The 25,734-nt window shown below is 41.6% G+C and overlaps 1 protein-coding gene across 1 annotated transcript; it reads right to left on the bottom strand.

Moving 5' to 3' along the window:
- Window positions 1-1,540: 1,540 nt before the first annotated feature.
- Window positions 1,541-25,463, bottom strand: mccc2 (methylcrotonyl-CoA carboxylase subunit 2). The gene is made up of 17 exons (XM_083644440.1): window positions 25,291-25,463; window positions 22,151-22,217; window positions 20,934-21,018; window positions 20,541-20,642; window positions 19,889-20,016; window positions 17,619-17,731; window positions 17,013-17,126; window positions 16,607-16,671; window positions 15,505-15,604; window positions 15,254-15,349; window positions 14,169-14,241; window positions 13,908-13,984; window positions 9,657-9,723; window positions 8,799-8,955; window positions 6,829-6,943; window positions 5,526-5,611; window positions 1,541-1,980 (listed from the first exon to the last, which is right to left on the bottom strand). Exons 1-17 carry the CDS (start codon window positions 25,420-25,422, stop codon window positions 1,863-1,865), a joined length of 1,695 nt encoding a protein of 564 aa, XP_083500566.1. The 5' UTR covers window positions 25,423-25,463; the 3' UTR covers window positions 1,541-1,862.
- Window positions 25,464-25,734: the final 271 nt, after the last annotated feature.

The raw sequence follows: 25,734 nt of genomic DNA, 5'->3' as shown, positions 1-25,734 counted from the left end.
CTAGGTGCTCTGGCTTCCTCCCTCAGTCAAAAGACCTGCAAGATGGCTGGTTTGAAGACTCAAATAGCCCATACTGTAGGTATGAATGTGTCCGTGTGTTAGGACAAATCTGAGATTAACTTTGCTCTTTTGTGAAAGGGGAAGCTACCATAGAGCTGTGTAATAATTAGCCTACATGCAATAAAGAACAATTGTGATCAGTTGTGTTTTAGCAGTTTAGGGACACTGCTGAGATTGTACATAAGTTTTGACACAGTGACGCAAATGCATATCTTCTATCATCTTGGTTTTCCCTGATTCAATCGCATATCGATGTGCATGCTGAAATGTTTTTCCTTGCTCACTGGCAAAAAAAATACATACAGTACCTTAAGACTTTTTCTGAACCACTAAGGTCCACTCCTCCTTTCAGCATCCATCCATCTAACAAGCAGTACTTCTTTGAATACAATCTCAACTTTAAATAGTATTTCGCATTGCTCAAATGCCTCCCACAGTGACATCTGGTGGAAGATGATGAAGGCATAACCAGTGAACCGCAAGTTGGTGGTAGAGGAAGGTGAAGGATTTGTGTGTGGGTGGCACACACACCATGGCCGGAGCTATTTCTGCTCTTCCCAAGGTGAGGTTCTCCACAGCCTATCTCGATGCACCAGCATAAACCATGGCCCATGCATTTTAGCCGGCTAGCAGTAGCTTGATACCATTCTCCACTAATGTAAACTCTCAAATGCACTGCTGTATCTACTCCTTGGCCTCACGGATAGTGCTAGGATTGTGAGAAGAGAGGAACTTGCATGGTGTCAGAGTGCACTCTGATGGGCTGTGCCAATGTGTGAGAATACTAACTGGGTGCAACTTGTTCTATAGAATGGAAGATATGATGAAATGGAAGACAGAGGATGAGATAGACAGCTGGTAACGTGAAGCAATCTCCCTCCCCTTGGCTCAGCTTCAGTACACAGCACACTCTGTTGTGTGTGTGTCTCCAGTGTGGGATCTGTAAGGACGACATCATATTCCCTCCTGCTAAATTAAAGTTTATACAAGTATAGACGTGAAAGGGAAACAGAAGGCTGGCTCAGAAGGCGTAATAAACCCACCAGTGTCTCTGGACAATAGACATGTGAAGTGTGGATATTTAGACAGAACACAGACAACTTTCAAGACTGTCTTTTCTTCTCATTCCTTCTCAAAACATTTTTCAGCTCAGCTGTTATTCTGTTACACAAAATATTCAGCATTACCAATATGTGCCTTCTTAAAATCTATTAAATGGAAAAATATCTTAAGTGTGTCTCCACCCCACCCACAAGAAGCCTAACCCTAACCCATTTATTAAGCACCTTGAGATAACTCTTGTTATGATTTGGTGCTATATAAATATAAAATTGATTGAAAATTGATTGATATTTATAGCTAAATAGCATCAACTTTTGAATGTCTTTTTTTTTTTTTTTTTACTCGGATATATTCCTGTCAGCCATCACCTTGACAACAGTAATGGTCCATACCAAAGACAGTTTCTGTATTAACAAGTTTCAAATTTTAATAGGTGACAATTAACAGTATCGCACACAAAAACAAAAATAGCTAAAGGAACAGATTTATAGGTACAGTTACACTGGAAGCCTGGAAGGGTAACAGTTAAGGCACAAGTTAACAGCTGAAATGCCCCACGACAACAGAGGCCCTCAGATCTCATCACCATGAATCCGATGTTGGATGATTCCGTTCTGTGATTTCCTTCTTAATTTTCAAATGGTTTGCTATTCTAGTCTTGTGATACTTCCCCCCGAAAAAACTACAAAGACTATACATGTCCACATGTGACTGGTGCACCTGTAAAAGCCGATGGAGCATCACATCCTGAACACTCCGAAACGCGTCTTCTTCGTTGGTGCATTTAGCGCTGCGCTGATGCTCATTCCCAAAACCAGACGAGTATCAGCAGGATCAATAATACCATCATCCCACAGTCTGTAAAAAATAAAAAATAAAAGAAAGTGCATCACATTATTAGATGCCACATTACAGTATGCCTCACTCATTTGTGTGCTTGCTCTAACACACTTGTGCAAGGCTCTTATCAATTACTTAGTACTTAATAGTGTGGCAAGATGCAAGATCCATTCCCCTCTGTAATCAACACACTCCCTTTCCTCTTCTTCTTGCTTTATTACGCTTGTGTCTAAAGTTTAAAATCCTTTCTACCTCTCATTTCTTTCCTAGCACACTTGTATCTTCATCACCTAGATCACAGTAATACGTTGTTGACTGTATTGTCAGGTACTATTTGTGCATTCATGTGTGTTGAAAATATCGGAAAATCAACTTTCCTGCTTGGAAATTTCACATGAATGCCATCCAAATCTGAATGATTATGTTGGAAAGTTAAGTTAGAACCTTTAGTTAGAAGCTACCAGAGTTTCCGAGTTATGACGCAATGGCGACCCCTTTGTTGCCAGTCAACAGTAAGACTAGCAGTAGCAGCCGAGTTGGAAGTCCTGGACCTTCCTGCCAGCACAACATGACTGACTCTTGCACGACTTCCTATTGGTTGCTTGATAATGGAGAATTGTCTGCTTATTCTACTGTTGCACTCATTCTAAATTGCTTGGGATAAGAGAGCGCCAGCTAAATGACCGCACTGTTTTTGTTTTTGTAAGAAATAGCCAACAGTCTCCCATCAAGCAATGCTAATGCAAGTCAATGGGTTGTGAAACCATTATTCTCAAAACCTCATAAAATCCTTTCAAGCCCTTTATCACTTTTTCGTACCGTTGCTCCACAGCCATCCAAGTCTATGAATTACTTGTAAGCAGTTCAGAGTATAATGCTTTCATACTTCATTGACTTACACAAATTTGGCACATGCTGACAGGATACTGGTGCCAATTTCACAATGAAAACCCCCTGGTGTTTATAGTTGTTTAGTGTCCTTAATCATGTTCTGTCAGTCAGCTTCAAAAGAGTTTTAACCTTCCCTTTTGGAACATATTATCTGGACTAGAAATATTGCGCGCTTCGCAACTGTTGAGCGATTGTGTGCCGCACCGTGCGCAGAATAGGGATGTCACGATATACTATCATTTCTACTTCAAACCGATATCCAGGAAAATATCGATACTCTATGCCATTTTCAATACCACGGGAAGGGGGGGATGACGACACATCAAGAGGCATAAAAATAAAGTTAGACAGATGGATGGACAGACGCACAATTCTCCATAATCTAGGCCTGATAAAACTTTGAATTTAGACAGCAGATTATCCCTGCTCTAGCCATCAGAACACGTTTAGCTTGTTGAAGAACAAGATACCATTCTTCAATATTCAATGTCTTCTTAGATGTTGTTGAAAATCAGTGATTTTTCATTAAAAGAAAGCACTGATGGTATCAAAACTGTTGCAAATGTATTGTATCAGTTTCACATTTTTAGTATTGATATTTATCGATACTATCGATACCTGTTGCAAATGAGTATTGTATCCGATTCAAATTTTCAGTATTGATACTTTTCGATACTATTGACAACCCTAGCGCAGAACCCCTCGCTTTATTATAGTAGTATACTATGCCTACTGCAATGTGTTCCTATCCTTTAAATCACAACCACAAGGAGATTGTGGCTGCTTTTAGCGTCCAATACAAAGTTTTGGGAGTTTCGTCAATTTAACATCTGCCATATTTTAATATTTGAATGATCTCCCAGCACTGCAAAAGCTTGTGCTTGCCATGTCTTCGCAATTCTTGTGCCAAGGTGAAATTGGCAAGAAGAAGATGCTACAGAACTTCCTCAACACAAACACACACACACACACACACACACACACACACACACACACACACACACACACACACACACAACACGCCAGCATCTGATGTGTGCTCTGCTCACATACGACATGAAAAATAGCCTGCAGGACTAAATAAAAGGCAAAGAGAGCTCATATTAGCAAAAGAAGAGCACATCTAATAACAAGTAATACACTTGGGGCACAGCACAGCCACAGCTCTCATGCAGCTCGCATCAATAAAATCATGTTAAAATAAATTGGAGAAAAATGTTGGTTGCCTGTGGGTACTGCACCTCAGCCCCGTATTACCACTCCCCAATGCTTTACCACAGAGGAAAGAACATTTCCCTTGGTACCAGCATTGAACTCCTATCACTACTGACAGTCAAAAACTTCCTAGTCACAGCCTTGGGACTCGTGAGCGCCACATGTTAGCGTGTTAGCCTGAGACATGACGTGTCCTGACACAAAGCTCACCTGGCACTGGACCTGAGACATGAAGTGTCCTGAAATAAAGCTCACCTGGCACTGGACCTGAGACATGAAGTGTCCTGAAATAAAGCTCACCTGGCACTGGACCTGAGACATGAAGTGTCCTGAAATAAAGCTCACCTGGCACTGGACCTGAGACATGACGTGTCCTGACACAAAGCTCACCTGGGACTGGACCTGAGACATGAAGTGTCCTGACACAAAGCTCACCTGGGACTGAACCTGAGACATGAAGTGTCCTGACACAAAGCTCACCTGGCACTGGACCTGAGACATGACGTGTCCTGACACAAAGCTCACCTGGGACTGAACCTGAGACATGAAGTGTCCTGACACAAAGCTCACCTGGCACTGGACCTGAGACATGAAGTGTCCTGACACAAAGCTCACCTGGCACTGGACCTGAGACATGACATGTCCTGACACAAAGCTCACCTGGCACTGGATCTGAGACATGAGGTGTCCCGACACAAAGCTCACCTGGCACTGGACCTGAGACATGACATGTCCTGACACAAAGCTCACCTGACACTGGACACATGACATGTCCTGACACAAAGCTCACCTGGCACTGGACACATGACATGTCCTGACACAAAGCATACCTGGCACTGGACCTGAGACATGACATGTCCTGACACAAAGCTCACCTGGCACTGGATCTGAGACATGACATGTCCTGACACAAAGCTCACCTGGCACTGGATCTGAGACATGACGTGTCCTGACACAAAGCTCACCTGGGACTGAACCTGAGACATGAAGTGTCCTGACACAAAGCTCACCTGGCACTGGATCTGAGACATGACGTGTCCTGACACAAAGCTCACCTGGCACTGGATCTGAGACATGACATGTCCTGACACACAAAGCTCCCCTGGCACTGGACACATGACATGTCCTGACACAAAGCTCACCTGGGACTGGACCTGAGACATGACGTGTCCTGACACAAAGCTCACCTGGCACTGGATCTGAGACATGACATGTCCTGACACAAAGCTCACCTGGCACTGGATCTGAGACATGACATGTCCTGACACAAAGCTCACCTGGCACTGGACCTGAGACATGACGTGTCCTGACACAAAGCTCACCTGGCACTGGATCTGAGACATGACGTGTCCTGACACAAAGCTCACCTGGCACTGGATCTGAGACATGACATGTCCTGACACAAAGCTCACCTGGCACTGGACCTGAGACATGACGTGTCCTGACACAAAGCTCACCTGGCACTGGAGTAGTACGGGCTGCCTTCCTCCTCAAACCGCCGCACTATTGGCTCCTTCATGGCAGCCTCTTGCTCTGCTGTGAACTGCAAATACATTACAAAACAAAAGGATTGGTAAGTTGGTTTGCCAACTAGAAATGCATACTTGAAGCAGTTTCACAGCAGTCAGCTGTGGGAGATGTGAGAGAGACTTGTAAATGAGCAATTACAAAGCAAAATGCCCCTTCTTCTGTTGTGGATGTACAGTTTATAGGTGAAAATTACTGAGTAAGGTACATTGAGCTAGCTTGTTTTTTTAATTACCACAAACACACACCCGATGCCCGTGTTAAGAGCCAGCACCACCACCACTACAGTAGCAGGCATATTGGCAAATAGCTAGCTGATAGCTGCTCATCTTACTCCAATTAATTTATTGGCAAAACAAATGAATGTTGAGACTTGCCAGCCTCATGAATTTTAAAACTTCCCCCTAACTAACCACAATAAAAAGGCAATGGATTCATCCATAAATATAATAAGTGTAACAAAGGCAGGTTTACACTTAATAATTGTTAAAAAGAATAAATTTCAAATGTTTTCAAAATCATCCAATTATTGTTATTTTGTTTATTTCTCAGTCATTTTGCTGTGGTATATTGGACCATCTCCTACAGTACCTCACATCTTCAAGACCCTGCCATCAGGGTACAGATACACCAGAAACAGGTGTCACACTGCACTATTAATACACTCATAACAGCAAACCAGATGCTGTTAATATAATTATAGCCATGCGATGAATTAACAGTTTGGATGACTCATCCAAACTGTGGCTCAGGAGGTAGAGCGGGTCGTCGACTAATCGCTTTCGATAAAAGAGGTCGGTGGTTCGATCCCCGGCTCCTCCAGTCCCCATGCTGAAGTGTCCTTGGGCAAGATACTGAACCCCAAATTGTTCCCGATCGTTGCGCCAACACCCTGTGTGGCAGCTTGCCGCCATACTGGAGGCGCATGAATGTGTGTGAATGGGTGAATGAAGGCATAATGTAAAGCACTTTGGATAAAAGCACTATAATTAGTCCATTTCATTGTAATACTTGGTGATTAAACTACTACACTGCATATGCATGTCCTGTAGACATAATGCCAAACTCCTGCTGAACTGTGACATACATGAATGTCAACCAATTACTGTGAGAAAGATCTCTTTCCATTATGTCTATGCTTTTGGCAATAGATCCACAGGAGCTAGTTTAAGCCTTTGTTGGTCATGTAAGGTGCCAATGAGAGAACGTATTGTACAGTAATTGAATTGTTACCTCCTTTCCCTCACGCGCCCTCTGATCCTTAGTGATGGTGGCCAGGACAGTGGCAGCCTGCTCACCACCCATTACAGAGATTCGCGAATTTGGCCACATGTACAGGAATCTGGGGCTGTGAAAGGAGAAACAAGAGAGTCAGAATAACCCGACTATAACTATTATCACATAATAATAACACAAAAACAGAAAGCTGCAATCAAGATCAAGTTCATGATGACAAATACAAATGAGCATTTAGGCAGAAAGTGCACTATTTGGGTCATAAATATGTTTAAAATCTGAGAGGTATGCACAAATATGGATTTTCAGAGAATTATTAGATTCAAAATGACTACGGTAATTTCATTTATTTGTACAGGGACAGATGCATATAACATTTACCAACATCTGATGACATGTATTACAGCATTTATAGCCTAGGCTAATTTGCAATGCCCGTCCCTAGATGTTACCTGTTAAAAGCAAAGTACAGTAAAAGACAGTAAAATATACAGTAAACATAGACAAGGATATCATAAAATCGGTCAGTCAGTCAATCAATCAATCATAGAGCAACACAAACAATCATACACAAAGGATATAAACATTGTATAGATCATAACCCACACACCCACAAACACAGTCACTAATATGGGAGCATTGGTAGTTACTCTTCAGGAACTCCTTTAGATTGGTTTTAAAATGCTCACTGCAACTAAGACCCTATTTAATGTGTGTGGGCAGCAGGTTCCACATTTTGACCCCTGTATGGAGAGGGCTATTGTCATAGAGAGGTTTTCTGGAGCGGTACTTTGCAGTTCCCTGCGACAGCACCTCTGGTGGCTGTGCTCCAAGCCCCCAGAGGTCTTACCAGAACTCGCGGTGCCTGTTCATGTGTACATTTATAGCAGGGATGTCAGAGATACGGTAATCCGGAGATACGGTAATCCGTATCTCCGGTAATCCGGAGATACGGTAATCCGGATCCGGCCCGCGAGATGTTTTGGAATATTAATTTTATTTTTATTTTTTATTATTATTATTATATTCGCACCCCATTATCATGAACTACGTGGGGCTAATAAGCAAGCTAAGAGTTCATTCATAAGTTAATTAACCTGCACTACAAGGAAGTATGTCAGTAGGTCATCAGGTGTAAACAAAGCCGCCATGATGCCACGCTGGAATTGAATCGCGCATTCAGCTACCTACCAAAAAACAAAAGAATCAACAAGATCAGGCGCGGACTGCATAATCCGGCACGTCGGGCAAATGCCCGGTGGCCTGGCCTGGCCACAGTCAGGCCACTCACTGAACAGCAGGCCAGGCGCCGCCTACTGGTTTACTAGTGGTTTTATTACTTTATTCAGGGTTAAAGTGGGTGCATCTCATTGTAAACTTGGACTTGGCCCAAATTGGGCTTCAAACGGCCCAAATTGGGCTTCAAACGGCCCAAATCTGGCTTTAAACGACCCAAATTGGGCTTCAAATGGCCCAAATCTGGCTTCAAACGGCCCAAATTGAGCTTTAAACGGCCCAAATTCTTCGACGCCGGCACGCGCGTCGGCCCGTATCGGCCTGGCCTGCTTGGTATCTAATGCCCGGCCTGAATTATGATCCCAGTCCGCCCCTGAACAAGATGCTGTCGAAAAAGAGAAAGGTTGACACGGAATGCAGGCAGTTTCAAGAGAAATGGAAAGAGCAGTATTTATTTTGTGAAGTAAATGGGTAAATGAGTCGAATTGATTTTTAGTAAAAAAAAAAATTCGGCCCCCATGAGGTCTCAGTTGAACAAATCCGGCCCTCTACCTAATATGAGTCTGACACCCCTGATTTATAGATTAGTTTTATCTCAGCGAAACTCGATTCTAATCGTAAACTATTATCTCAATGGTGAACTGGTGGGTCTTAGCAGAGGAACCATTTTGTTTGCTTTTGGGTTTGGAACTTCAATAATGATTCAAACTTTAACAATGTAGTCTTCATACCTGTAGGCTCGACCGCACATGCCATAGTTTCCTGCACCATATGAACCTCCGATGATAACAGTCATCTTGGGCACATTGGCACAGGCAACTGCAGTCACCATCTTGGCTCCATCCTTGGCAATTCCTCCTGCTTCATACTCCCGTCCCACCATGAAGCCTACGACGGAAATGTAGGAGGAGAAGAAGAGCGTGCAAATTAAAACAGTGTATTTCTGGAGGAGTAATGTGGGTGAGAAGAGTGTATTTCTGGAGGAGTATTTCTGGAGGAGTAATGTGGCTGTGAAGAACTAGGTTGTGTGTGTCTCACAAGAAGACCTCTGCCAGGATTAATAAGAAGCAATCAAAAAAGACTAGGGCTGTGGCTCACGCTGTAGAGCGGGTCGTCCACTGATCAGAAGGTTGGTGTCTGCATATCGAAGTGTCCTTGGGCAAGATACTGAACCCTAAATCGCGCCTGATGGCTGTGCCAGCACCCTGCGTGGTTGCTGGCCGCCATTGGTGTATGAATGTGTGTAAATGGGTGAATGTAGGCAGGCATTGTTGTAAAGCGCTTTGAGTGGTCGGTAGACCAGCAAAGCACTATATATTCAGTCTATTTACCATTTAGGAATTGCTGACCAAGAGATTTATACTACAGTTCATCATGTCATTTGATCTGAAAATGATGTACATTGAGGCATATTATCACTTTGTTATCACTCTTTGGTGATGATAAACGATAGGCACTGCTGGCAGGCATGCCTGTGTAACATAGGAAATGAGCAAAAGAAAATAAAGATACTGATGTAATCCTGGAATAATACATACATAATATTAATAAAGGAAACAAAATTCATGATGTCAATGACCCCAACTAACCTGTTATGTTTTGGAGAAAGATAAGTGGAATGTTCCGTTGACAACATAATTCAATGAAATGCGTCGCCTGAAAAATAATTTTCAATTCAATTAATCTGTAAATTCCCAGTTGACCTCCAAGGAACAATCAAATTATTAAATAAACAACAACAACAACAACAAAACAGAAGTGTATCATCATACCAAGGGTGTAAGCCTAAGTGAGCTGCCAAAACTAAATCCTGAGTAAAGAGGTAGGCTAATTCAAAATATATTTAAAGCACCCAGGTGCACATGGCCCAGCTGCTTGTGTGTTGTTTCTCACCACTACTGGAACAGTTTGTGCCTTTGCTGTTATTCTAAGGTGGTCTGGTCTGGATCTCTTTCAGAGAGAATTCTTCCATGTACTGATTATTTACTTGAATATTTATTAACATGTAATTTTGCATCCTTAAGCCATATTGTGACACGCATTTAAATAAAAGCCCATTATGATTATCGTGTTATTAAGTTCCTCCATATTGCCCTGGTTGATGGTGGTGCAAAATGTTGCCTCAAGCAAATACTAACTAACACTTGACGCTTGCTGAACCATTTAGTAAACACATGTGGACTGTGAATGAGGGACCTGTCATGGAGATCAAACGAGTCAGGATAGAAATGTTTCAGCACAGGAGGAAGGCCTTTGTATTTCACTGCTATTTACAGTATTTTGCATTCAAAGGGGCTGAATGGCCTTAAGGGGCTGACACACGGAAAACACTTGAAAGGACTAGCGGCACTAGATGCAGACCGATATGTCCCCTCACATCTCCTGTGTCGGAGCCAAAAATTGCATCTGAACACAACGCAAACACGACAGCCGACGGGCAACTAGCACGTACGTTCTGCTCCTGTGTGAGACCTGATTCATGAAAGATTAAATAAAAAGTAGCATTCGCCTACCATTTATGATGACATTTATGACTTAGACGTTTCATAATATAGCTACTTCTAAATCGAGAATTTGGCTGATAGAAAGTTGCAAATGAGACTGGCGTATGTCAGCCCTCATCTGGTGTTTTGCTGAAAGGAAGAGGCGGAGGTGAAAAATAAGGAGAACCCACACTAAATGGGTGATATCATGCAGCGACAGGCTCAAGGGACTTTCCCAAAGGCACGTCGTCGTGAAAATATCCGTGTTGGGGCGTCCAGTGCAGGACGCACTGCAAATACTAGAGCGACAGATGCCCAGACATGGCCAACGGCCGACTGTCGTCTTTGTGTGTCTGGGGCTTTAAACCACTGAGCAGCCTCCGTCCAAATGAATGGGTGGGCGTAACCTATTCACTATCCAGTTATTTTAATACAGCCATGCTTTAAACCATGCCAGAAAAATGCAGCCCACAACACAAAACCACCAGAAGCCATTCTGACAGTTTCTGTCAAAAATAATCTGCCAGTTTGTTCTCTGATTATGCACAGCTGGCGGGCGGCAAGCTTGTGCTTTGACAGAGGAAGCCACAGAAGTGATACTGAAAGCTGTAGTTCCTCATGTTAAAACGCCCGTCTTTACAACAGGATTAAGCATGTTTACAGCCTGGTTCAAAACACTGTTTTGGTCTATATAGCTAATTTCACCTTTCACAACAAATGTACAGGGGGTGAATATTTATATAACTCGTCCGTTTAGAGTAAATAGAAAAGACTATGTTTTGTGTGTAATTGACAGGTTGCCTGTCCAGTGATCACGCAGTTTGCCGATCATGGACCAATAGCAGGCGGCGCTGCGGCTCTGTAAAAACCCCCGTCTCGCACCAGCTGCGCAAGAACCCCAAGATGGCCACGGCCACAATAGGCTTCAAAACCGGAGTCCAAAAACCAATGGGTGACATCACAGTGACTCTGTCCATTTTAGATTGTCTATGGTTTACTGCAAAAATGCATCTATTCTCTATCTGCCCTTCACAAATGAGGAAGCCAAGAAAAACGCATTTAACGATTTACCAGTTAGCATGATAGAAAGCCAGGCATGTGATGACAGGGTGTCTCGAAAATGCGTCTAGAAATGCAGGTGGCATATTGATTTTTGTTGGATATGCAATCTGTGCATTTGTCTGGCCCACTTCTGTGCCTGGCTGACTCAAGCACTGTGTCAGTCCACATCTAGTAATTGCCCAAGTGAGATAACTAATGCTGTATCATAGTGTCATATTGAGATCTTACTGGCAACGTGGCAAGAGTTAGACAAACCCTTTTAGGTTTAATTTAATTCAAAATGTGTTAAAAAAAAATCTTACACTAAGTCTATAATCACAAATTGCTTGCAAATTGAATGAATTAGAAAATAAATGAGAATTACGGTTGTCACTTGTCTGGTTTCTAAATGTTAAGTTATTACAATGCCATTCATCAGGCTATTACAGGCCCTTCACAAGAAGGCCTGGACAAGTGTAAATTGAGAGCGTATTGTTTGGGGAGAGGAGCTTCATGTCCTGAATGTGAATATGCCTGATGGGTCAGTGCAAGACTGGAGTCTCCTCAAGAGTGAACTATTGGTATTCACTGATGTAAGCAGCAGATCTCTGTGGAAGATCATCTTTGAAGTGCTTCTGCCTTGTTTTTAAACCCTTAACGTCCTTGACATTTTGAGAAGCACATTACCAGTAAAACAGACTGTTCTTTCGCAAATTCAAAATTATGTTGAGGCTTAGCTTATACAATTTACCCAGGTATTGTCTGTCTGTCTGTCTGTCTGTCTGTCTGTCTGTATGCCTTCAGAATCAGCTCGTAAGCCCATGGGATGGTAGCTGTACCATTCTCAATCTGAACTTTGTGTGGAAGTCAAAGGAGCATACAGACTTTCTGAAGTTTTCTTCAGAGCTGCTGTGAACAGATATCAGAAACCCCCATGGTTTTCACGGATCATGCCAAAGCTATGGCACACAATATTATTCTATGCCAGTGATCTTCAACCGGGGGTCTGTGACCCCTAGGAGGTCCGCAGAGGTACTGCAGGGGGTCCGCCAATTTTTGTTAAATTAGTTTGTGAAAATTGTAAAAATGTATTTTCGACAAAATAATAATAATAATGAGTAAACTCCAAGCATTACTGTAATAGAAGAAGGGTGTCAAATCCTGATATCCTGGTTTGCACTGGATTATACTTAAGCAATATAGCATGAGAGCCAGTGTGTTGTGCCAAATATATCCCCCTGATCAGCTGTTATCCCACGAGGCCGCAGGCCGAGTGGGATAACTGCTGAGCAGGGGGATATATTCCACAACACACGCAGCTCGAGTGCTATATTGCTTTTATAAAACGGTTTCCAAGTATGATAATATAATAATAATAATACTATAAGTCCGACTCCGACTGGCATGTCATTCTGATAGAGTCAGTTGAAACACTACTGTAAGGCGGGACCGCAAGAACATGCGGGTGATTTGATTGGATCGTTCTGGAGACTGAAGTTGACATTGGCCAATCCTGGCGCTTGCTGAGTAGCTGAGAGCTTTCTGGAAACCCCGACAGGCAGCTCGAGCGCAGCGTTGCATTCTCAGCGCTTGCTGAGAAGCTGAATGCTTTCTGCAAAGCCCGACACCAACTAACGTTACGGGGTTAAATGCGGGGTTAAATGCGGGGTTAACAGCCTTTCTTTTGCAAAGAAGACATTAGCCCGCATCTATTCTTGTACAAAACATCATTTTCTGCAAAGTATTAGTAAAGTTATAAGCGAAGATCGATTCACAAGGATCTGACAGCTGTCTCCGCCATTTTTTTTTCTACGTTGTCATTTGAGGTAAGCCTTATTATTACTCTCTTAGTAAGAGAGTTGCCATGGCAACCAATAACCCATGGCCATGGGTTATTGAACTCGGTTACTGGAATTATACAATGGCTGTGAACCAATCAGATTGCTTGATTTGAGAGAGCCGTTTTATAAATCTTATTATAGGCCACGCTTAAAATGGAACACTATTTTATTTTAAATCGTAGGGGGTCTGTGCTCTGTCTCTCTATCAACCAAGGGGTCCTTGTGCTGAAAAAGGTTGAAGAGCCCTGTTCTATGTGATACTCTTTGAGTTAAAAAGTACAAAAAAGGCACGCACATCCAGTGAGGGGTTAAAACCAGGTGCAGGACCGAAGTGCAAATAAGTAATAAAAATAGAGTCCGCACACTGGCAGCTGCTCCCAAATATTTATTTGACCACAAAAAAGTGACGTTTCGGGCAAAGCCCTTCCTCAGACTTTGAGTTACCCTCGGGTACCAAGGAGATTTGATTGCTTACCTTTTTTGCAGACTCTGAGAACAAGACCCCGTTGTTGCCAATGATTCCAACAGGGTAACCAAATATTCTCGAAAATCCTGAAGAGGCAGAGATGCACAAGTTGAAACAGTGAGATTGGTAGAATCTGCACCAACACAAATGTATGTGCTGTCAAGAGGGATTTCTCCATGTCTGTGTGTATATGTGTGTGTGTGTGTGTGTGTGTGTGTGTGTGTGTGTGTGGCGGGGGGACAAAACCAAAAACCTGTTTATTTCACATACCTGTCACGAGTGTATCCCCGTAGAAAGCCTTGAACTCGTCGAACTTACTGCCATCTACAATTCTGGCAATGACCTGCAATCAAATGCATATGCAAAAGCCATATTTGATGGAAGCCAATTGATGCAATAGCAGATGAAAGGACCAGTAAAAGAACATGGACAAAACTTGAGTATCAAGCAATGGGCTAGCTCGGGGTTTTACAGAGGAAGCTGCGGAAGTGATCCTGAAAGCTGTAGTTCCTCGAATGACCACTTGAGGTTGGACCCGGAAGGGAGTCGTTCCCATTCACTCCCATGTTAAAATGCCCCACTTTGCAACAGTGATTAAGCATGTTTACCGAATGGACCAAAACACGGTTTTGGCCTATATAGCTGATCTCTCCCCAATTTCTCCCTTTAAAGGTCCCAATTCGTGCAGCTGTAACCTCTTAAAAACGTGTGTCTCTGGTCCATAAAACATGATTCTGGATTAATCTGTCGAAAATATAGCAACCCCGTTTGTTGTGACGGAGTTCTCACTTCCTCATCTCGTCGCTTCCCAAGAATGGCCTGTTTCTATAATATATTCAGAACTAACAGTTCCCATTGGCCGCTAAGGGAGAGCCCGCCCCAGGCTCCCAGCGGCCAATCAGATTAGCGTCTGTGGACCAGCACGCTAGGTTACGAGTTATCGTTAACTTAACGGTACTACGCTAAAGAGGACATCTCAAAATGCCTAGACTTACCGAATGCACCTCTGCAGTTGCTGGATCACGTACAGTTGGCGTCGCTCCAGCTAGAAGTGTTAATTTTGTGGCTATAGACTAAATGGTGCAGGTAGCTTGTGTGAGAGAGACCCGCGCAGTATGCAGGAGGAAGCTAGTGACGTCCCAATTCCCCTCTGGGCAAACGAAGCGTTTGGGGGTGTGGCTTGGAGGAGACTGCAGGGGGACGCTGGATAGGGACAAATCCAACTGTGGCAGTTCTGAGCGTGTGACCACTCATTACAGGGAGGGCTGACAGCAGTATATATGCATTTACAAGTAAAAACAGCTTTTGCACGGAATGGGACCTTTAAAGAAATACACCAAAAATTGGGTAAATACCTCTCTGACATCAAAGTTGCGTTTCAGGTTATCTCCAACTATGCCATACACTTCATCTGCGGGGTAGAGGGGGGGTTCAACGGGTTCTGTCGTGACCTGGAAAATATAGCACAGATTCCACATCAAGAGAATGCAATCACAGATTTTCAACTTTGGTTTACTGAAATAAAAAAACTTGGCTTCCTGCTAGTACGGCATGATGTGATGTGCAATAAAATGTGAATGTTGATGGTGATTATCACTGGACTTGCCTCCATGTTTTTCTTGTAGTTCAGGTTTCGCACTGCCTTCCTTGCCAAATGGAGGGCATGGTTATCGTCTAAAGCATAGTGGTCGGTCACACCAGATTTTCTGTAAAATAAACAACAGATCAATTTAGCTGGAATAACTATGGAACAACTGTATATAACACGGGAGCATGTGTTCCATCAATTAAGTGAAATAACATAGTTATGTATATTATGCTTTTCCAAAGCACTATTAACAGAGATGTAGTATGAATTCATGTTCAAAGTTATATTTGTGCACCCCTGACCTTTTGTTGTGCATTTGGCTGTGCTCTAATTACAAGTGCAATCATTTGAATTTCTCTGAGATTGACACCAAGTGAAAAGCATTTCCTTAAAGGAACACTCCGCCCATTTTCAACCAGCTTTGTATCATTAGAACATCAGTAGTATATCAGAAAACTGTAAACGGTTTTGAAGTCTGTCATTTAATTTGACAGTTATTGAGTGTTAAAGTGTGGACCAGTGACATCACTGGTCCACACTAACTCAAATTAATAACTCATTAACTCAAATCAACTCTCAAAAACTGTCAAACTACCGTAGATGAATGATGAATAGTTGGACAGTTATTGAGAGTTGATTTGAGTTAATGAGTTATTAATTTGAGTTAGTGTGGACCAGTGATGTCACTGGTCCACACTTTAACACTCAATAACTGTCAAATTAAATGACAGACTTCAAAACCGTTTACAGTTTTCTGATATACTACTGATGTTCTAATGATACAAAGCTGGTTGAAAATGGGCGGAGTGTTCCTTTAAATGACCTCACTGGACAATATTTGGACCATATTTTATATCAGATGTGCCTTCATGTGTAGGCTGTAGTCAACGGCTTTGAACAATATTTTCCATTCAAAATCGTTCAGATTCTGCCCATTTTGCTGACACCTCAATACATCTCGGTGGGATTTTAGGGTGACTGATGGAGTCAGAATATTCCTCTGAACCACAACAGCTCACTAAGTATTTGTATTGCCTTTTCCCAAAACCAGAAACCCAGGATCAAAAACCCAGACCTGCAAAGTCATAAAAAATAAAAGAAAAAGACACAAATTTCATACCTGCAATGCAGGTCAGCACCACCAAGGTCCTCTGCAGATACTTCTTCCCCAGTGGCAGCTTTGACCTGCAGGAACGAGGCACATAGATCCTCAACCAAACAACCAACATATCATTGCAGTATTTATCTATTACTTGTGAGAGCAGTATCTGCTGCCTGTTTGCTATTTGCAGCCTGTACGTAATTACAATAGAATGAAAATAAGTTTAGCAATATTAACCACTTGTCAATTCCCGAATCCAGTCCCAAAGTTTAAGTAATATTTTTTTAATGTCTGTGTGTGTGTGTGTGTGTGTGTGTGTGTGTGTGTGTGTGTGTGTGTGTGTGTGTGTGTGAATGCAACCCAAGCCTTGCTGAAAACCACTTAGTGCAATTATGTTGATATAATACAATGACAATTTGACTACCAAAGGAGGTCCTCCGAGGAAAATGGTCCCTTGCTTCCGCACAATGATGCTCTCATCAGCCATGGCTGGTACATATGCTCCTCCAGCAGTACAAGAGCCCATCACAACAGCAATCTGAAAGAGTAAAAATAGAGAAGGCTACTCACAGAACATCTCACAGATCAGCTGCTCAGTCTTTTTTTTTTTTTACCACAGAAGGGAAAAGAAATCTCACGACAACCATCTTATTCTGTGAGAAAGGGTCAGACTATTCACAGACTAGTCTGAGATTAATTTCAGTTACCTGGTGCAGACAGATTAAAAGATGACTAATCTAATAGTGGTGGTGTTAGTTATTTTAACTTAAACATTTTTACACTGTCTGCTGCTGAAATCATTTTAAGACTATTCTTACGGCTTTCAAGAATAGGTCCAATGATCAATGTTAATCATTTTAAATGCAACAAAGATAGAACCCCACAACAACCTATGGTAAAAACGCTGACCAAAAGTAGAGCAAATTATGAAACCAAGGTTTTGAGGCACTAAGTCATATCAAGGCAAGAGTGGTATACAATCCTACTGTACGTGTGAAAAACAATAGCATTGACCAAACCCAAGCATTACCTGTGATATTCCCTCTGAAGACAGTCTTGCCTGGTTGAAGAAGATCCGTCCAAAGTGATCTCTGTCTGGAAAAACATCTGCTTGTCTGGGTAGATTAGCTCCTCCCGAGTCCACTGAAGGAGTCAAGAACATCAGGACATTTTGAGATCTCATGGATTATTGTTAAACTCTGGCTATATTGCAGATATTTTATATTTCCTTATTCCTTTGGTATGTTCCAAGCATATACCAGCAGAATGAATGAATGACAAGAATCAGGCCTTTTCCCAGAAGAGATCTAGCTATCCAAGCAGTGACTTCTAATAAATCACTATTAAAACACAACTTCTTTTAGTGAACTTGTTTTACAGAGCTGCTGCTTTTTAGTAAACTGGCGCTGCCAGATGGTTTGTTTCTAGGAAACATATATCTAGTGTTGTAGATATGAATTTTCCACATCATCTAGGAACAGTGTTCGACTCTCAACTCAAGTTCGAGGCAAACACAGAATGTCTATTGTCAAGCTCAGTTCCTTTCATGTCTGTGACACCATTCTTTGTAATTTTTTACCAAACTTTTATTGAAAGTCTTTTAACTTTTTCATTTATTTGCTGGTTCAACGTGTTGTCTGTGAAGGACAGGAATAGCTAAATGCTATAGTCAAGGTCTGCTCCAGGATTATTGGAGTCCAGCAGAGTAACCTGTGCTCCATCTGGGAGAAACGTGTGGTACAGAAGGCAAAGAAGATCAGACAATCTAGCCACATTTTGTCCAGTGAATTTGCTCTGAAGCCTTCAGGCCGGCACTACCATGCGTCCCCTAGGAGAACTAACCGGTACTCCAAGTCTTTCTTCCCTTCAGCTGTCAGGCTGTTAAACACAGACAGTAGTCATTTTAAATGAATGCCTTCACGGGAAGGCTGCATTTACCCACTATGCTTCTGCTAGCTGGAACAAATTGCCTGAAGACCTCAGATCTGCCCCAACCTTACTTACCGTACTTTTAAAAATAGACTAAAGACTTTTATGTTTACCGTCGCTTTTAACTGCTGACAGCTACTATGCAAACCCAATGAGTCCTCTATAAGTTTTAGCTCTTTCTGCAACTGCCGCGCCTGTTGCTTATTGCACTTTTTATACTCTTTTTTTTTAAGTTTTGTTGTGATGCTTTTAAATGTCCATTTTATTTCTTCTTTAAGTTTATTTTCCTGTGTGCTTAATGAAGTTGCTTAATGCACTTTGTATACTATTTTTTTTAAAGTTTTGTTGTGATGCTTTTAAATGTCCATTTTACTCTCTTCTTTTCTTTTATTTTCCTGTCAACCATTGTATGTGAAGCACTTTGAATTGCCTCTGTGTATGAAATGTGCTATACAAATAAACTTGACTTGACTTGACTTCACTTATATGAGCGCACAACAGGCTGTACGCATCCTGTCTGTGACTAACAGGTTAGGCTCGCTCATACATATATAGATATATATGTATATCTTTTATTTCTTATACATGTTCTCGTCTTTACATATAGAAATATATGTATACTTTTTATTTCTTGTTCATGTTTATATGAGGCTGATCTGTTATTTCTGACATGATTTGTTTGTTTATGTTATGTCATGCTGTTACGTTACGTCCTGTCATGTCTGAAGTTTGTAGCTCGCTGTGAGCTTTTTAAGGTGTTGGGTAGGCTGTGAAACTGAATTGCCCTTCTGGGATGAATAAGGTTGTCTGAATCTGTTTCACATAACCAGCCTGGTTTGTTGTTTCACATAAGCATCTGGGAACTCCCCCGGGAAACCGTTTAAAAAAGGGGCAGGCCCTTTCAAAAAAATACCTGGCAGGTGATTGGATGAACCTCTATCACCGTCTATCACGGGCTCACTCCTTGCTACCAAAGCCCGCCCGTAGCTGCCTCATAGGATGCGGATTGGTGCGAACCACTAGTGGTTCAGATTCAAACCAATAGATTGGAGCGTGGCAAGATGGATGTCATGTGATTGTCCAGCTACCTCACAAGGTCAGTTTTTGAGCCTTTTTATCAATGTCACTTCAGTGAGGCTGTATAGTGGAGCTGGGGCAGTACTAGTGGGAGGTTAGACAAAAAGGAATACTAATTTGATGAAATTTAAATTTAAAAGCTCAGCCATGTTACCTTTTGGAGGAAAAAAATATATTTTATAGGTTCATTTTCCTTATTCATCCAATCCCTAATATATATATATATACAATATATATATATATATATATATATATATATATATATATATATACACACACATGTAAGCCAAATACCTAAGTATATGCAAGGCATGTAGTTTTGCTGGGCGATTTCTTGTGCACGAAGGTGCTTCTTCACTGTAACCGGATAGTATGTTCCCCCTTTGACGGTGGCATCATTCGCAACGATGACGCACTCTACCCTACAAGGAATGAAAGACAATCAACAACATATTCATTTCTGAGCCTGAGCGCATTTGAAGCAGTCATGTGAAAATGTGCTTAGAAATTAAGCAAAAAAAAACTGGCTAGAAAACAACAAGGAGATGAAATTAACGGCAATGTAATTGTCAGTCAAGATTTATTTCAGTGTCTGCAGATATCAAGCCCCTGGATATTACATCTGTGCGTATCTCCACCAGCTCGGCTAATGCTAATATGCCAGATGTGACTGAGAAACAAGCCTTCTGCCTTACCTCTCTGTATATGGTGAGGGAATGAGAAGAGCATTTAGTCACAGGCAAAATATGGAAGTTAAATTACAGTTATGCATGTAAGCAAACCATGCCGAATAAATACAGTAATGGCTTAAAATATACCAAGATGCTTTAACCATTACAATCAAAGTCAGTAACCCTGTGAAAATTACATTACCATTTTCAATGACGTGTTGTATCACTAACACCCTACCTAGTAAACTCATGTCAAAAGTGTCCGTAGAACTTACCCTGAAACCCGCCCAATTCCAGTAATTATACCGCCTGCGGGGACTTCCTCTTTTCCATACAACTGATATGCTGCAAACTGGGAGAGTTCCAAAAAAGGGGTCCTGAAAGAAAATCAAATAAATAACAACACATGTATGATAGATACTTGTAAGAAAGGAGAGGGAAGAGAACAACAGAATTGTGAAACGCACACTTTTGGCCTTGACATGTTCAAAGTTTTGAACTTTCAGGATGTCTAACAGTGTTAAACGATGATGACATTAGGACAATTTGCACAATGGTTTGAGTACCAAACCAAGGGGCCACCATCTGTATGCATCTGGTCTGCTGAATTTGACTGACTTGTAATTTATGAATCGGCCAAAGCCAAGGGTGGAGATGGATGTCATTACCCTGGATCCAGAAGTCTATCTATGCGCTCTCTCGGCAGGAGTTTCCCACGAGAAGTATGAAGTTTCCTGGCCTTTTCTCCTCCACCTGTATCAAATCAAATAAATAAAATGTTAACAGGCAATTTCTAGACAATCTTAGCACGTTGACTGTGTGGTACAAGATTAACGCAAGGTCATGTGACCACACACCAGATTTCCATATCAATCTTCTTTCATTTTAACCTTTGACCTAACTAAGTCCACCACCACAAGCATTGTCTAAAGCCTGTTATACAACAGTTAGTTCCGGGTGAGCAATTTGATTGGACAAGAGGGATCCTACCAGTGCTGATATTTCACGATAACAGCACTGGCGCTTCACTGTGTGTAGGGTAGGCTATATCGCTCCGCTTCACAGCTGGTCTAATCAACAAAACGCTTCACAGCTGCTCTAATTAACAAAATGCTTCACAGCTGCTCTAATCAACAAAACGCTTCACAGCTGCTCTAATCAACAAAACAAACACCAGCCACATTACATTGAACGTCATTCACGCTACCGACAGCGCAAATATGGATTTATTTCCTAACATAACTAACATGCCATCACCAGACTCTTATTTCACTGGCTGTACAATAAATGGAAACGTGCAAATCAATGTGTATGGTAAAAAGTAGGCAGCCTGCAGTTAATTAGGCTACATTTTTGGCAACTGGTAGCAGAAAGCTGAAGGGACTATTTTTGTTGGTGAAGGAATAAATAGAGAAATCATAATTCTCAGCTTTTTGTCTTTTTTTTTTTTTAATTGGCTTTGTTTATAATATAACTGTTTTATAATAGCAATATCACACTCGAGGTTGTGCTGTTGTTGTCTAATATCGTCGCGGCTGTGTCTACGACCGAATCACAGCCGTGATGATATTAGCCAACAACAGCACTCCCTCTCGTGTGATATTGCTTAAATGAAGTAAAAAAAGAGATTGATATGGAGATCTGGTGGGCGGGCTCTACCTTCATCAATCAAGTGTGTTGCTCAAGGGAACTTTGACAACACTTTCTTCACCCAGATTGTCCGAAAACTGGTGACATTCCAGACACAAGCTCACTTCACCATTAGGCTGTCAGCATATGGGAAACCATGTCACTATTTAACACAATACAAACCCTGTTGAATTTGACTTCAAAGAGCTTGTAAACACGACGTGCAGTATGTGATCCATCATGTGCTAACACTTACCCAATTTAATCTTCTCTGTTCGGCTTTTCAATTCATCAACAAGAACTTGCATCCGCTCATAATTTTCCTGGGGGGAAAAAGTTGAGTACATTAGAGCTGCAATGATTAATCAATTGTCAACTATTAAATTAATGGCCAAATATTTTTGACAATCGATCCGGTTTAAGTAATTTTTTAAGAGAGGGAGAAAAACGTCAAAATTCTCTGATTGCAGCTTCTTAAATGTGAATATTTTCTGGTTTCTTTACTCCTCTATGACAGTAAACGGAATATCTTTGGGTTGTGGACAAAACAAGACATTTGAGGACATCATCTTGGGCTTTGGGAAAGACTGATCGACATTTTACCATTTTCTGACATTTTATAGACCAAACAATTAATCGACAATGAAAATAATCGTTAGCTGCAGCCCTAGAGTTCATGCACATTTGTTTTGTTCGTCAATTACCTTCAACGGCTATCATTTCTATTGATTATATTTTTGGCAGACACAGCCCCACATTAAGATACTGAAGACAGATTTAAGGTTGGCTGCCAAAAGCTTCTGCTCCTTGATGCACACCCAAGTAGGTTGGCAGGCCAGCCTCAAGGTGATCCATATGCAAAAGCCTATGCATAAAGCGAAGCCTTGAAGCCTCCCACCCAAAGAATCCTGTGCATTGTGCACTGAAGATATAGCAGTGGAAGTAGTGTTTCCCCATACACACACCAATGTATGATCACGTGCCATAGAGTTATTAAGCCAATTCTAAGGCTAGCTCCTGTGTCAGATATAAGGTATAACTTTGTGCTGCTAGTTTATTCGATTGCAGACAAAACCTTTTTCAGGGGGAATTAATTTGATTCTCCTCCTTCAAAACTAGCTAATACATACTAATGCAAAAGTGGGGTGCCAGAACTAGGAGGAGCATGCCTGACCATCTGCTGATGGCATGCACAAGGAGGGCAACACTTTTTATTGAGATGCTCCTGGTTACAAAGAGCAGGCTACTTTCCCAATCATTTAGTCACTGTGTAATCACATAAAGTAGACCAGGAGCCCTTCTGATATTCTACTGAGATGAATTTTCTTTCAACATCAGGAAATAAGATATTCTATGATGTTGTGCTAACTTCCTCTAACTTCATTTTGGACGAGGGGGAAAAAAGAAAAAAAATCACAACATAGCTGCAATCATATAAGCAAAAATGTATATTAGAAATTAAACTGATTTGTTTCATGATTTGATTTGTGATCTTGCGATTTGACGGGGGGAGGTGGCTTTTTAAAGAGGTCTACTACCCAAGCTGGAAAATTAATCAACAACTCTATGATGCCATCAACTGGCACTTTTTAGTGTTGCACCACTTTCAATGAAGAGGTTATGCATGTGGACACTGGGTGTTTTTCAAAATATGGCTATAATATGGGTACACTTTATTTCTAACTATTCAAATATCATTGTTATTAACTTTACTGAGCTCAGTCTCCACAATTAAAATCCCAAGCATTTTAATTATTTCAGAGTTTTACTCAATGTCATTGCATACGTTAATGTATATAGCTGCTTCTCTTACCAGAATATTTACTCTATTCTTTTAATTTATATTATTCTCTTTAACTTACATCGTGCACCTTTTAGATTGTAAATTCCTATTTAATTTGTGTGTATATTGTATATATTGGACTGCACTTTTTGATGTATTAGTCATTTTATCTCTTGATCTGTCTTCTGACTATTGATGTGATCGCTACGCTGCATACTTGCACTAAGTCAAATTCCTCCTCGTATGCAATCTGATTACCTACAGTGGCAATAAAAGTGATTCTCATTCTCCCATTTTCTCTTGACATGGCACGAAAGACATTTTGTTTTTCTGAAATTGAGGTTTGCGTCAAGTTAATTTGTCTCTGTGATTAATATAGCAGCCTAAAATATCAATTTGGTCACTGTTCACAGATTATGACTAAATTAATGGATGCAATCAGATACATGACAATAACGGGTGCTGTTCATGGTGGCTGTTCCCTTTTTTGCATGTAAACCTTTGTAATTTGTATGGTTTCACCTAAGGCAGCAGTTCTGAATCATGGTCCTTGGTGCAGAGAGCCCTGATTGTTTTCATTTGAGCCATCTAATCAAATACTATTTTACACCTGGGATGTCAGGTGAATGCAATTAACTACGTATGATAGGGTCCCACTGCTCTGCTGCGTTCCCTCTAGCCCACTAGCTCTGGTCCAGTGGTTCTCAAAGAAAGTGGGGTCCAGTGACTCCGGGGGAGTCCCCAGCAAAAGAGGGAATAATCTTCACTATAACAACACAATGACAGAATGTAGCCTATTACTATCTTGGTCTGGGTTTCATACACTTTCTGTAATAAAATATCTAAAAGCAAAAATATGATGGGGGACAAAATCTTATCAAAGGGGGTCTGTGGTAGCCTGGTATCCAGACCCTAATGAATCATCCATCCATCCATATGAAGAGTGCTGAAAATTGCGATTCATATGGGCTGGGTACCAAGCTAGGTCCATGGTCTAATTTGTGTCAGTTTAAGGTGTCCTAAAGGTGTCCTTGATATGGAAAAAGTTTGAGAACCACTAGCCTAGCCATATAAATCCGGGACTGTTGCACGCCTGGCAGGGGCGATGCAAAGTGTATACAATCAAGTCAACAACCTGCAGCAACACCAGGGAGACCAGGGTGGACAATCACTGACCTCGGGCATTTTCGTGTAACCCCCCCCCCCCCCCCCCCCCTACAATAACAATGTGAAAAGCAAAGACTATATCACTAGTCAACCCCAAACCCCACTCAAATCAATTGGACTCGGTGAAGAAATCAGGTTGTACTGTACGAAGGAGATGCTACAGTAGACCTTGGCTGAAGTGAGGAGTACAAAACGCTCAAGGTTTTGACCTCCCATTGAAAGTCCTCTGCGTCTGGCATGTGTACACTATTATAGCCAACTTGTTGTGAGTGGTTCAGAAACATAAACAAGTCATGATATAGCAACGTTAGCTAACAACGTAACGCACAGCTGTTGTTCAGATCAGATCCAGCGTTAGTTAGTTGCATACACCAAAGCTAACGTAGCTGTGTGAGCAGAATGTGCATTTTGGCTAGCCAACTTTAGCTACAATCTAGCTAACCTACCTGATATTCAGGAGATTGCGTGTCGGGCTGAGAACCGAGTCTAGCTACTTTGTCGGCATAGTACGGCCTTGTGTTAGCCAAGGGTAGACTTCTGCAACGAAGCAGCCACGGTCGGATAGACTGTAGAAGCATCTTGCTGTTCACATCCAGATAACCAAACGTCAAAATATGAACCTGGCTAGCTAGCAAGCTACACTAGCAAAGCTCTTCTTCTGTGGTTAATGGGAGAAGCAACGTTCCATACTGCCATCTACTGTCTGCAGAATCTATTCGATTCGTCTACTACTGTGTACAAAATCTAGGTAGGTAGGTACAAAGGTACATTTGAAGGGGTTCATTTTTCCCCCGAATTCAATTGAGATATATTTTACAAAACCTTTTGATTGAGTTCATTGATCAGAACAACAACAACAAGAACATCAGATTTGTTTTATTTTTTCTTGT

Source organism: Poromitra crassiceps, assembly GCF_964638095.1.
Source record: "Poromitra crassiceps genome assembly, chromosome: 10".
Taxonomy (NCBI): domain Eukaryota; kingdom Metazoa; phylum Chordata; class Actinopteri; order Beryciformes; family Melamphaidae; genus Poromitra; species Poromitra crassiceps.
Note: the sequence above shows the minus strand (reverse complement) of the source record. Positions and strands in the feature narration are given on the sequence as shown.

Excerpts from the sequence above, each read along its gene's own strand:
- mccc2 (XM_083644440.1), bottom strand. The coding sequence starts at position 25,422 with ATGCTTCTACAGTCTATCCGACCGTGGCTGCTTCGTTGCAGAAGTCTA. Across the intron at positions 22,218-25,290 it reads CGCAATCTCCTGAATATCAG|GAAAATTATGAGCGGATGCA; the intron begins GTAGGTTAGCTA and ends TTTTCCCCCCAG. Across the intron at positions 14,242-15,253 it reads GCAACTTTGATGTCAGAGAG|GTCATTGCCAGAATTGTAGA; the intron begins GTATTTACCCAA and ends ATTTGATTGCAG.